The 12,293-nt window shown below is 39.0% G+C and overlaps 1 protein-coding gene across 1 annotated transcript in view; it reads right to left on the bottom strand.

Annotated features, from left to right (window-relative positions):
• Positions 1-12,293, bottom strand: part of LOC134616251 (pituitary adenylate cyclase-activating polypeptide type I receptor-like) — a 46,141-nt gene that overhangs the window by 15,363 nt on the left and 18,485 nt on the right. The window contains exons 3-7 of the mRNA XM_063460979.1: positions 8,116-8,223; positions 4,315-4,415; positions 3,822-3,919; positions 3,404-3,536; positions 1,697-1,850 (exon numbers count right to left, since the gene is read on the bottom strand). Of these exons, the coding sequence (XP_063317049.1) occupies positions 1,697-1,850; positions 3,404-3,536; positions 3,822-3,919; positions 4,315-4,415; positions 8,116-8,223 (594 nt within the window). The remainder of the gene's footprint in view (positions 1-1,696; positions 1,851-3,403; positions 3,537-3,821; positions 3,920-4,314; positions 4,416-8,115; positions 8,224-12,293) is intronic.

Here is a 12,293-nt window from a genome sequence, read left to right as displayed (position 1 = left end):
TTAAATTGAGCACATCACAATGTGCAACTGATGGCACTTATTCTCCAGCAGCATCATTTACGAGAGACAGAAAAGCAACAAGACGCCTTGACTTTAAATCAGCAAAAGCCACGATGGAAACATTTGTTTGTTCTTGAAGATTATTCCTTTACCTACATTACGTACATCTGATGTTGTAGAATAAAAAAAAAATGTATTTATTAAACTTTCAGTGGATCTTGACACATTTTGCTTTCATACGTAAATAACTTTCTGTCTGAGTCAATTTATTATTATTATTTTTACTTTTTCTTCATTAAGGAGTTAATATGAGTGAATTTTTGACAGGTCCTTCAGGCATTTGCTGGCAAGACTGTAAAAGTCTGACATGTTTGCTGCAGGACCTTTAGCAGATGTGGCCAATGATGGTGTCAGACACAATGAGGAGTGAGACCTCAAGTGGGTGAAGTGAAGAACTTGCCATAAGCAGAATTAACAATGGGCTGGCTGCCTGGAGAGATGATGACGATTATGATGATGATGATGATTTGCACTGGATTACACTACTCTGGACTTCGGAAAACCATTGAGAGCTTCTTTGAAATGGGGAAACAAACCAAAAACATACAGCTAATGATAAGTTCTTGATGTTTTACTGGCTATTTTTTTAACGTGTAGTTGTGTAAGCTAGTTAGTTACTGTATAATATGAGCAGTACTGTGTGTGGAGGTCAAAGTGGCTTGCTAGCCCTGGTTGAATATTTAATATCAGCTAACATGCTAACTGCTGTGATTTCTCCGCTTAGCAAAAATATCTTTTAATGATTATTTTAATCACTTTTACATCTTTTAATGGGCTCTGACATGTGATATTTTAACGGTTAGATGAGCTGGCTGTTGCTGTTTTGTATTTGTCAGGCTACATGATGATCAGCTAGTGTAGCTCTAGAAAAAAAATTTAGGGAGGTAGCTTTTGTGTGACTCGGCGCTTCAATGCTACTTTTACCTGGAAACACAGATTCAATTATTTATCAAATCTTTCCATTTTTTAAGTTCACAGACATCCTGTTTGTAAGGCTACAGTCTCTTCAAGTCTGAAAACATTGCTCATTCAAATCAATCATTTATAGTGTTTTTCTCACACACAGACACATCCGGGATGTAGCGAGAAAACCAATCACTGTTGTAGGCTATGACCACAATTTTGCATTTTTACATTTTTTAAAAGGTATTTATTACATTTTCCTCTTTCACTATCCTTCTTGAATACTGCTTATTGAACAGTTTTAGTTTTTTAAAGAGTACCACTAAATAGATAGAGTTTGAGAAATGCCTTTTTATAAACCAATCCCTCCCTGCCTATATAAAACATTTGTTTTTAAATGCTGCAATCCATTTAACAAGTTAACGTCATACGGGTGTTAACAAAGGGTGTTTTCCCATATCATTCAATTGAATTTCAATGTATTTTGCACAGTGCAAGCTGTGGAAAATTTTATTTGGATTTCTTTTAAATTACCCAAAGTTACACACTACTAAAAATTACTTGCAGTGAAAATATTTTTTTCGATCATGATTAACAAATGATTTTAGAAGATAACCCTTTTGAATATTAATCTGTTTGTGGGTCACATGTCATTCTGTGTTTTTTAGTGTTTGTGTTGGAGCTACAGTGTGTGATTGTTTTTGTAAAGACAAATTCAGTCACTCTTACTCACCCCATCCAATCAGGATATACCACCAGAAGTATTTCCTCTGTGAGACGAAGGTCAGAGCCAGCAGCGTCTGCAGATACATGCCCTCCACCAGCAGCCAGAAGTAATTGGCCAGGATGCTGAACTGGAAGAAAGCCACGGCTGACTTGCACGCTTTCTATAGAGAGGAAACAACAAAACAAAGTTAGAAAAACTGGATCTGTCATTATTTAACATAAAAATACATCTTTTTGTGTAATAAAAGGGAAGGTAGTGATAAAAGGATATTTGATTCTTCTTCTACTTTTGCTTCAACTGAAGTCAATCAAGTACAAAGAAATACAAAATAAGCACCAAAGAACTCAAACCAATTAAAAAAAGACAAAAATAAAATACCTAAAGAATCACAAAATGACAATTTGAGAAGACTTGCAAAAGAAATTAAAGTTTACAAAACAATAAAAAAGGAACACAAAATTAGCAAAATCTAAAGATATAAACCAACAGGAAGATGTGCAGTACATAACCACAAAAACACACAAAAAGTGTAAAACCAGCACCAAACAATAAGTGAACAAAGATAAACAAAAAAACCCCACAAAGATACACAAGAGAATAAAAACCAAAGATGACAAGAAAGCAATAAAAAGCATGGACACAGAGACCAAAGACCAAAACATTCAATAAAGAACAAACACAAAGGCTGTTTTTTAAAATCAATTCATGAAAAAAGAAACAAACCTTTTCTCCAAATCCAATACACACACATGCAAAAAAAAGCATATTCAATACATTCTATATAAGGAGATCCTGATACAAAATATATACAGGGCGGAAGTGTCTGTATTCCTGTTCACTCTATAACCTTCTGACTTCCAGCACATGAATGAATCATGCCACCTGCACAAGTCGTCTCATGACACTGCAGTGGTTGGGTGTATTAGGGACAGGGCTGGAGTGGGAGGTGATGAAGGGCTATGTGTAGTACTCTGGCAGAAAACCACCTCCTTCTGAAAGTCAGCCACTCAAAAGAGATAGTGGTTGATTTCCGGTGACTAAGCCCATTAGCATGGTGGGTGACTGAAGCAGTGGACGGCTACAGGTACTAGGGTATTCACATGAATGACAGATTGGACTCTATTTTTTGAGGAACCTCAGTTCCTCCAGTGTTTGAGGCAAAACGGCAAGACCAATTTTTAGCAGCAAGTGCTGTTGTCTGCTTGGAGGGGTGGCATCTGTGCCAGAGATGCCAGCAGGAACAACAAATTCATCAGTGGCCAGAATCTGGAGGCGTTTGAGTCACAGAGGGACAGGAGGTCACTGACAAACTGTTGTCTATCATGGACAACCCATCACACCCACTCCATTTCACACTACAGAGCCAACAGAGTTCCTTCTCCCTCAGACCCCACTAACATAAAGACCACTTCAGGAAATCATTCCTACGGTTATACCTTCTTCTATCTATCTATCTATCTATCTATCTATCTATCTATCTATTTATCTATCTATCTATCTATTGTAGATTTAAACCTCTTTTTTCTCATTTTTCCAATATAAAAAAAAATCTTAAATTGTTGCTAAAAGATTTCATCAGTCTAATGAGAGGATTTTTCCTCTCATCGTTTTGTCACATGTCTTCCCCTCCTCGTTCTCTGTTTCCACTGTTAACTCAATCACACAGCATGTGGGAATCTATTTTGTGATGCAAACATCAATTAGAGCCCTCACCGTGGACATGGAGCAGTGGTCCAAGGTCTCATCAGCAAACAGCACGGTGTCTTTAATGAAGACGGCACTGGCTCTCAGGATGAAGGAGGCGAACAGGTTGATGTGGATGTAGTTTCTGGTGCAGCGGAACTTCCTGCGTAACAATAGCGTAAAGCATACACTGCATGTAAATTAATATTTCATAAGGCAGAAGAAGAAGGTAAACAACTTCATGAATTTGCATGTGTAAGATGATTCATAATCCTCTGTACTACAAAGACTCTTCGAGGCTTTATCATCTGAATATATGCATATTTTCCTAAAATTATAAGATGCTGTCCTAACCACACAAATCCTGAATGTGTCTGCATCATAGAAATTTCCCCTTTTATTGGCCTTTTGTGGGTGCAGATGGTGGTGTGTGCCACTCTGGTCTAACCTGAAGGCTGCGAACACCACGATGGCTGTAATGAGGGAGATGAGTGACGTGGCGTAGCCTACGGTGTAAACCTGTCTGAAGGTATAAAGGTAACTCGTCTGGAGACGGGAAAACAGAGAAACTGTTAGTTTAGAACAATATCAAAATAAAAGTCTGAAGCTATGAGTCTGATTCAAATCGCTGCAACTTCAAGGGCTCTTTCTTTATAAGATTCATGAATGAATAATAATTTATTTAAGCTTTAGATAGAAAAAGCAGTAATTATACTGAAACACTGAAAAAGATGTACTTTTAACTGTGTGGTTATTTAAATATATAAACAATTTCAGGACCTGTAATTTCCCTTGAGTTGTTTACATTTATTCCTGGAACAAAAGTCCTCACAGCTAACTACAAATAGGTCTGACATAAAAAGGAAACAGCGATAGAGGAAGTAGAAACAATATGTTCATCCTTCATTGACTGGCATGATTACAACCACATGTCCGTATACCTCGGACTCAGGCTCGCTGTCATCGCTGAACACGCAGGCCTCCTCATAGGGTGGATACATTTCCGACCAACCGTCAGCAGTACAGTTCCTGTAAACATACCCTAATGTGGGGAATCCAAAGAGAGAACGCAAGAAGACAGTTAATTTCAAGTGTTTCAATCGCACAAATATATGAATGTTGTTCTTTTATTATTTTGCGTGCCCTTCCTGACACAACCCCAAAAGGATTGGTGTTTCCTTCCAGGAATAAACCGGGGATCTTTTTGTTTCCAAGGGGAATGTGCAAACCACTTGGAGCCACTTTTTCAGTCTCAAGAATGAAAGCGACAATTTCAGTTCAGTTTATGGGTCACATAACCACTGCATGGGAACCTGTAAATAACACCTTCAAATTTTCTCTTTCTTGTAAAGACGTACAACTACCTGCTGAAAAATGTTCACACGTAATGCACCATGCATTTGCAAAACATGGTGATGAACACCCTGAGATCTCAACAATGTTCAGTCAGTCTCCTGACCATCAGCTTTCAACACGATGTTTGGGTGAAACTGCTAAATGCCCTCTTTCTCTACAGTTTTGGCACTTTTCAAATCCCTCCAGTGGGACAGTCTGATGGGCTAGTTCTGACCTGCAGGCTGTTTGTTTGACAGCCCGGGTTTAGAAGCTCAGTGAAGCTGTTTTTGTTACGCCAAGTGTCCTTTTCTGTCTTGGTTTTTAGTCTTTTCATACATTTTACAACACAACTGTCTGACAATAAGAGCTATTTTAAATCTACCTGAATTAAAATGTGTTATTCAGGTCCGTTTTTGTTGTGAAATGCTGTTGAAATTACACCCTGGCTCCTTTGGTCAAGTTTAACTTTTAGGATTCTTGAAAAGTGAAGAAAAAAAGTGTTGTATGAAACCTACTGAAACTCTGCAGGTATATTTTCCTTTTTATCTTTCAGGGCTAATAACTACTACACCATTATCATCTTTTAATTTTTTTTTTCTCCACTGTATTTGAAGCAAATCCTCTACTCAGTCTATTGAAGCTCACTTTGGTCTCTTCCAACTTCTTTTGGAAATATCTGGCCCTTTATCTTCTAAAGTCTCCACTGTGCTTTCTTCTGAGAATATATCTGCTGTTTAGCACAAAGCAGCAGTGTACAGTGATTTTTGACTAATGACATCCGCTTCTGTCACCAAAAGCAACACTGTGAGATTGAACAGAAGTTGCTGGCTGGACAGTTAAACAATATGCAGAACCTCATCCATAAGCTCAGGGGAGCCTATTTTCACACTGCAGCAGTGTTTTCACATAAACATATCGAAGAGACGTACTTTAAGTAAATGATATGCTTCCCGGCAGCTGTGTGAAGGGGAAAAAAAATAAGAATATTTAGAAATTTGCAAAATGCTTGTGAAACCATGAGCTGATTAATTCCTTTATAATTAAATATTATTTGTAATTGCTTTACAAATCAATCAATCAATTTTCCTGTAGACTCCTGGTGGAGCATAGGGCCGCAACAACACCACACCAACGGACTCTGTTCTGGGCCGTTCAGGTTCTGGCTGGTTCTCTTCCACAGGTCTGCGTTCGAGATCTTCTCAGGTCATCTGTTGTTGAGGATGTGTCGCAAGCACTTGTTGATGAAAAGCTTACCCGGCTCGCTGAGGAGGCAGAAAAGACCGGTGAAGATCAACGTCAGAAAAACAGAGGTGTTGCGGCTGAACAACCGACAAGAACATCCACTGCAGCTACAGGGAAAAGACTTAGTGGAAACCAACCGCTTCATCTACCTAGGAAGCATAGTCAACAGTGATGGTGAGCAGATGAAGACGTTAGGAGCCGGATCAACAAAGCAAGGCTTGCATTCAACACCCTGCGACCCATCTGGAACTCCAAAGTCTTATCCCAGCGCAGCAAGATCCGCATCTTCAACACTAATGTGAAAGCAGTCGTCCTGTATGGGTCCGAGATGTGGCGGGTGACCAACACCACTACCAGCAAGATACAGATTTTCATCAGCAATTGCTTTACACGCCTTGCTTTAACCTACAAGCTTTAAGTCATGATTCCGGTACACTTGCACCAGTATTTCCTCTCTGAGACTATTTCGGTCCATTGTGCTTTCAGTCAAAAAACGTTTTATTCTTTTATGTCCACTGACGTCTGCTTTTAGTTAAAGTTCATTTGGATACAGCGGGTGACAGGAGAAAGTCATCCGGTATTTGTGGGACTGTGTATTTAAATATCTTTGCCAGAGATAGCACGTAGGTAATAGCAGAATTGGTGTTTAGCAGAACAAAGATGCATAAAAATACATGACAGGAGGATTTTTTTCTTTGTTCATTATTTCCTCTGAGCAAACAGAAACCGACTGGAGTCCAAATGCTGCAAACTGTGCAGCTGAAAGCAAAGCCTCTTGTTTGTTTGGGTGATCAGCAATTCAGATCATAATGAGCCGTTATTTCCATCAAGGTAAAGGAGAAAAGAGCATTACTCGTTAATTAATGTGGCTTTCCCTCCTCTAATGCACAACAGTGCACAGACCAATATTTCTGTCTGTGTGCGTCATTTTAAACGTTTACTTGTTGTCCTATAAGGACCAGTTTAATAGTCGCAAAACATGTAATTGTTTTAACCAAAGAAAAAGCTAATAAAAATCTTAATGTGGATACATGTGCATTATTTACACACGTATGTGTAAATATAAAAACTGCTAAATGCAACAGCTCATTATAAAGAAAGAATTTATTTCTCATGGTGTCACAAGGACTTTCTTTGAGGAGACAGCAGCCTAAAAGGATGTCAAATTGTGATGAATGAACCCTGCAGACAAGATTTCAAACCACTTTTGCCAAAAACATCCTAGAGCACATTATATGTATATGTGTGTGTGTGTGTGTGTGTGTGTGTGTGTGTGTGTGTGTGTGTGTGTGTGTGTGTGTGTGTGTGTACGGGTTCGTACTATCCTGGTGGGGACCAAAATCTGACTTTTACTATCCTGGTGGGGACTTTCTGCACCGTGGGGACCAAAATCCAGGTCCCCTTGGGGTTGAAAGCAATTTTCACACTCAAAATGTGGTTTTACTGTCAGGGTTACAATTAGGTTATGGTTAGGTTTAGGGTAAGGGTTAGGGTTAGGCATTCATTTTTAATGGTTAGGGTTAGGGTAAGGGGCTAGGGAAAGCATTATGTCAATGACATGTCCCCACGAGGATAGCAAACCAGACATGTGTGTGTGTGTGTGTGTGTGTGTGTGTACGGGTTCGTACTATCCTGGTGGGGACCAAAATCTGACTTTTACTATCCTGGTGGGGACTTTCTGCACCGTGGGGACCAAAATCCAGGTCCCCTCGGGGTTGAAAGCAATTTTCACACTCAAAATGTGGTTTTACTGTCAGGGTTACAATTAGGTTATGGTTAGGTTTAGGGTAAGGGTTAGGGTTAGGCATTCATTTTTAATGGTTAGGGTTAGGGTAAGGGGCTAGGGAAAGCATTATGTCAATGGGATGTCCCCACGAGGATAGCAAACCAGACATGTGTGTGTGTGTGTGTGTGTGTGTGTGTGTGTGTATTCTTGCCAACAAACATACATGAATACATGCTATGATTCTCCAGCAGTGACTCCAGCCTGCATTAGCTGTGCTGATTATCCAGTGAAGATAATTAGACTTAGTACTGGTGCGGCAGCACAGCATCCAAGAATCAGATTTTTACATTATATTATTTTAACAATTCTGGTGATCAGATGATTTGGCTATGAGGATCTGTGCTTTTCTGTGTTCACTGAGGCTGGTGCAGGAACCAACCTTGATTGCTGGAGAAATGCTGGAAGACTTCAGAGCAGGACAAATTGACCACCTGCCCAACCTCAGCTCTCAGCCAGCACCCAATCTCGTCCCACTCTGTTTTACATCCTGCAAACAGAGACAGAGGGAGAAGCAGCAGAAAGTTATTAATAACACTGTCACAATACTGACAGTATAGACACTCAGGTGCTCAAGATTTAGTGCAAAATCCAGCTGCAAAGCTGAACATCTCTTTTGTCAAGCTTTAGTGAGAATAACTCTACTTCCACAAACCACATCCTAAAAGTTTGTACTTATATTTTAAACTTCATAGGTAATTAGAACAGGTTAAGTTCACTAAATTTATTCAAACATTTACAGCTTTACTTAGTGGCTTTCCCAATTGCAGTTTTTGCAAAATATACAGTATTGTTCAAAAGTCTTAAGCTACCCCTCATATGTTTACAAATGGGAAATAGGTGCAGTGATTTATTAAACATCTACAAACGTTTGTTAAAGACCACTTTAAAAGTTACACAAAAGTTTGGCTCCTTATGAGCAAAATATTCACTATTCAATTCATTTCAGTTTTATTTATATATCACAAAATTGCAAGAACAGTTACTTCAAAGTTATTGGCAAGTTGTTTATATTGCAAGGTGAAGATCCCAGAAAACCCCAACAATCAGTCAGCCCCCTATGAACAAGCACAAGCGTCAATGGGAAGGAAAAACTCCCTTTTAACAGGAAGAAACCAGCAGAACCAGCCTCAGGGAGGGGCAGTTTTATCAAGTTTATAACGTTTTATGAAAAAAGAAAAGTTTTAAGTCTAATCTTAAATGAAATGTCGCTTGAGATTTGTATAACTGAATTTCTAAAACACGACTATTCTGAATGTTACTTGAGTATATTTTCAATGCTGGACTTTTAATTAATTAGCTTCAGCTGATTAGCTCTGTCTGCTGCAATCTGTCACACCAATCTGGAAAAATAGCAACGAATCACTTTTCCATTCTCTCTCGTCTTCAGGGCTCAGACTGTGAAACAGGAAGCAAACTTTGTTTTAAGTCTGAAAACCTTCTCGTGTTTTCTGATAGTGTGTGTGTGAGTGTGTGTATGTTTGTGTGTTTAGTCCCCATTGCCGCATTTGATCACAAATACCTCCACAACTATTAAACTGACATTACAGTTTGTTTCAGACATTTTTGTGCCATTCAGGATGATTCGCAATTACTGTGATGATCCCCTCGCCATCAAGCACAATCATTATGTTTCAAAGTTATTGTCATATGCACAGCAGAGAAACATGTTTCCCTGTACAATGAAATGTATCCTTTACTGTCAACAACAGATGTCAAACAGAAAAATCCACATATAAAATAGATAAGTAAAAGAAATAATCATTTAAAAACAATTAAATTTTTTTTGAGAAATACAGTAGAAATACTAGATATGTAAATAATATATTTACATTTGAAAAAAGAATCTGAGCCCCAATAAGCTATGTAGATATTACGCTATATGCTACATCAGTGTTTGTATTATCTCTGTTATAGTACCAACATTATCTGGTGTCTTTATGTGTACCACGCAGGAAAAATGAGATCTAATGCTTTTCAGTCGTCCGTCAACAGCCTTAGCATCTCGCATGTTTATGAAAGACTGAGTACATTTCAAAAAGCCCTGAACTCCAGCAATGTTATGAAGAGTTCCCTGCAGCGTGACATACATCCTGCTGTTTTATTTATGAAGAACGGAGCAGACGCATTTAAACCTCAGGCCTTCATGTGCAAACACAGTACATTCAGGTGACCTGATTGCCAAGTCACATATTCACTCTCGTATAATTAAAATTGGGTATTTATATTAATCCTGACCTAATAAATCCAAAGTGATGCATAAAACCAGCTGACAAGTCCCGTCCACAGTCTCGTAGCTGTGATTGGCCCACATTAAAAGCTTTCACTTTTTTTTTTCATCAAATACATTCTATGTAAACCGCGGATTACTCGCCGGTGTATAATGGACTAATTCATTTTTCATTGAGTTGACAGATTTGACAGGAGAAAGTGGATGATTGGATGGAGTAGCTTGTCTGATCAATTTTAATTGTGCTGATAAACGGTGCGTGTGCTGCACCAAATATCTGCAGTCATCTCAGTGCACCGTGGATAAATGTCAACAGCAGTGATGAATTAAAAAGGCAATGTAAGCAGATTTTTTTTTTCATTTACCCCAAAGGCTGAGGTGAGATCAAAATAAATGTCAAATGCATTTTAAGCAGGAAATCTCTTCTCTGAAAAAAAGAAAAAAGTATCAAATCCTCAGGCACCATAAACTTCGAGGAACATAAAACAGTTTCGGAGGCTAGAGTGATTTCTGAGTAAAACATAAACACAGCCCGCCTGCATCTGAAATGGAGATTACTGCTCTGCACTCGGCAGGATGTTGGTGAGGCAAATTTTGTCCTACTGCTGCCATTCATTTGATTGTGTTTGTGACCCTTGATGTAATAAATACTTTCTTAACTGGTGACTGACAAAGGGAAAAATGTACCAGAGGCTGTATGTGAGAAAATAAGCAACTAAGTCACTTAAGATATAAGTTTTTATTGCCAAATCTCCAAGGTGCTCTACTTGACTCAAATCTGGTGACTAATTTCAGTGAGCTTGTTCAGTTTGGGGTTTCATGTTCTTTGCTAGGATTGCACTTTATGATAACCTAGATATATAAAAAGTAAAATAGCACACGATGTAGGTCCGATGGCCTACTATTTGAGGCGCAGACGGATTGACCTTATGTCCACTAGTGATGTTTTTGTGCAACTCACTGAGTGGATTCTTCAAAATAATACCTTTTCAGGACAAACTAAGTCAAGAAAAGGTTACAGCTATGGATGCATGTTTTCCATCTACTGTACATATCTGTTATTAGGAAAATGGCAGAAACTTAACATTTTTCCAAACAAAAAACTGTGCGGTGCAGAAGACACACCGATGATATGTTTGTATTTCTCAGGCACAGAAAACCCCTGAATGAAAATCTGAAGTTCAGCTTGGATTATTACCTACAGGCCATTAACTTTTTGGATGGATTTCAGAGGACAATGAAGGATACCTGCAAACCTAAATCATCAGAAATAGGACTATCTGAAACCCCATGTAACATGCAGACAGTTTTCATTACCTTCTCATTAAGAAAATCTCTTTTAGGATGTGAGACTGAGACATTGTGATCAGGACTCCCGAGTCCAGTCTATGACAGCAGCATTTCGCACAGATATAAATCTCAGGTGTTCACACTGGCTCATAACAAAGTTTTATAACTTGAGAGAAGCAAATTGATCAGCTCTAAACCAAAGCAAGAGCAAGCTCATAAACCTTACTTTGCCGCATGCTACAGCATCAAAAACATTAGAAAGAAAAAAACTGGAAACTGCTGAGAGTAATAATACTTTATGAGAGATTTTTACTGAACCCCCAGGAATCCGCTTCAGAAGCACGGCAACAATCAAGGACAAACTAGTCTGGAGGTCTCTTTCTGCTCCAAACCAGAAAATTGGAAGTTGCTGTCGTGGTAATTGCAATTAATGTGAGAACCTGATGAAAACTGACAATTTTAAAGATGTGTTTATTATTAAAATCTGCCCTAGCACCAGTTTACAAACTGCTGATTAGTTTATTCTTAGTTTGTTCCCAGAGTCTCTCAGTTCTCCCTGGATGACTCCATCAGGGTTTGTTTTGTGCCTGTTTGTTTTTGTTAGTGTCCATGGGCGGGACCCATTTAAAAACACGGTAAAAAACAAAAACATGATCCAAAATCAGGTCATTTAAAAAGGTACAATAAGACTCTAGTCTAGTAGTTTATGTCATGGTCCGTGGGAGCAGTATCCGGGGAGTGTTTGGGTTGCCTCGGTGGCCACGCCCTCGGGTTGGACCATCAACATCACACCTGTATTCCATCCCAGGCAATTGCAGCAGGGCTATTTCACCCAGTGCGGACGGCTGCTCCATGCCAGTCCGTTAGTCACTCTTGGTGATAACTTGGGTCTCCTAAGCTCTGAGTTTATTCAGGTATTTTGTTACCTGTGTTAATATTACGCCCTCCTGCCTGTTCTGCGTGCGAGAGAACTCCCTCAATCTCCATCTTTTCCTGCTAGGATTTTCCCACGGACACCCTCCCCTCCGAGCCCCACGGTC

The sequence above is a fragment of the Pelmatolapia mariae genome, linkage group LG18 (genome assembly GCF_036321145.2).
Source record: "Pelmatolapia mariae isolate MD_Pm_ZW linkage group LG18, Pm_UMD_F_2, whole genome shotgun sequence".
Taxonomy (NCBI): domain Eukaryota; kingdom Metazoa; phylum Chordata; class Actinopteri; order Cichliformes; family Cichlidae; genus Pelmatolapia; species Pelmatolapia mariae.
The sequence above is the reverse complement of the archived record's forward strand: the minus strand, read 5'-3'. Positions and strand labels throughout refer to the sequence as shown.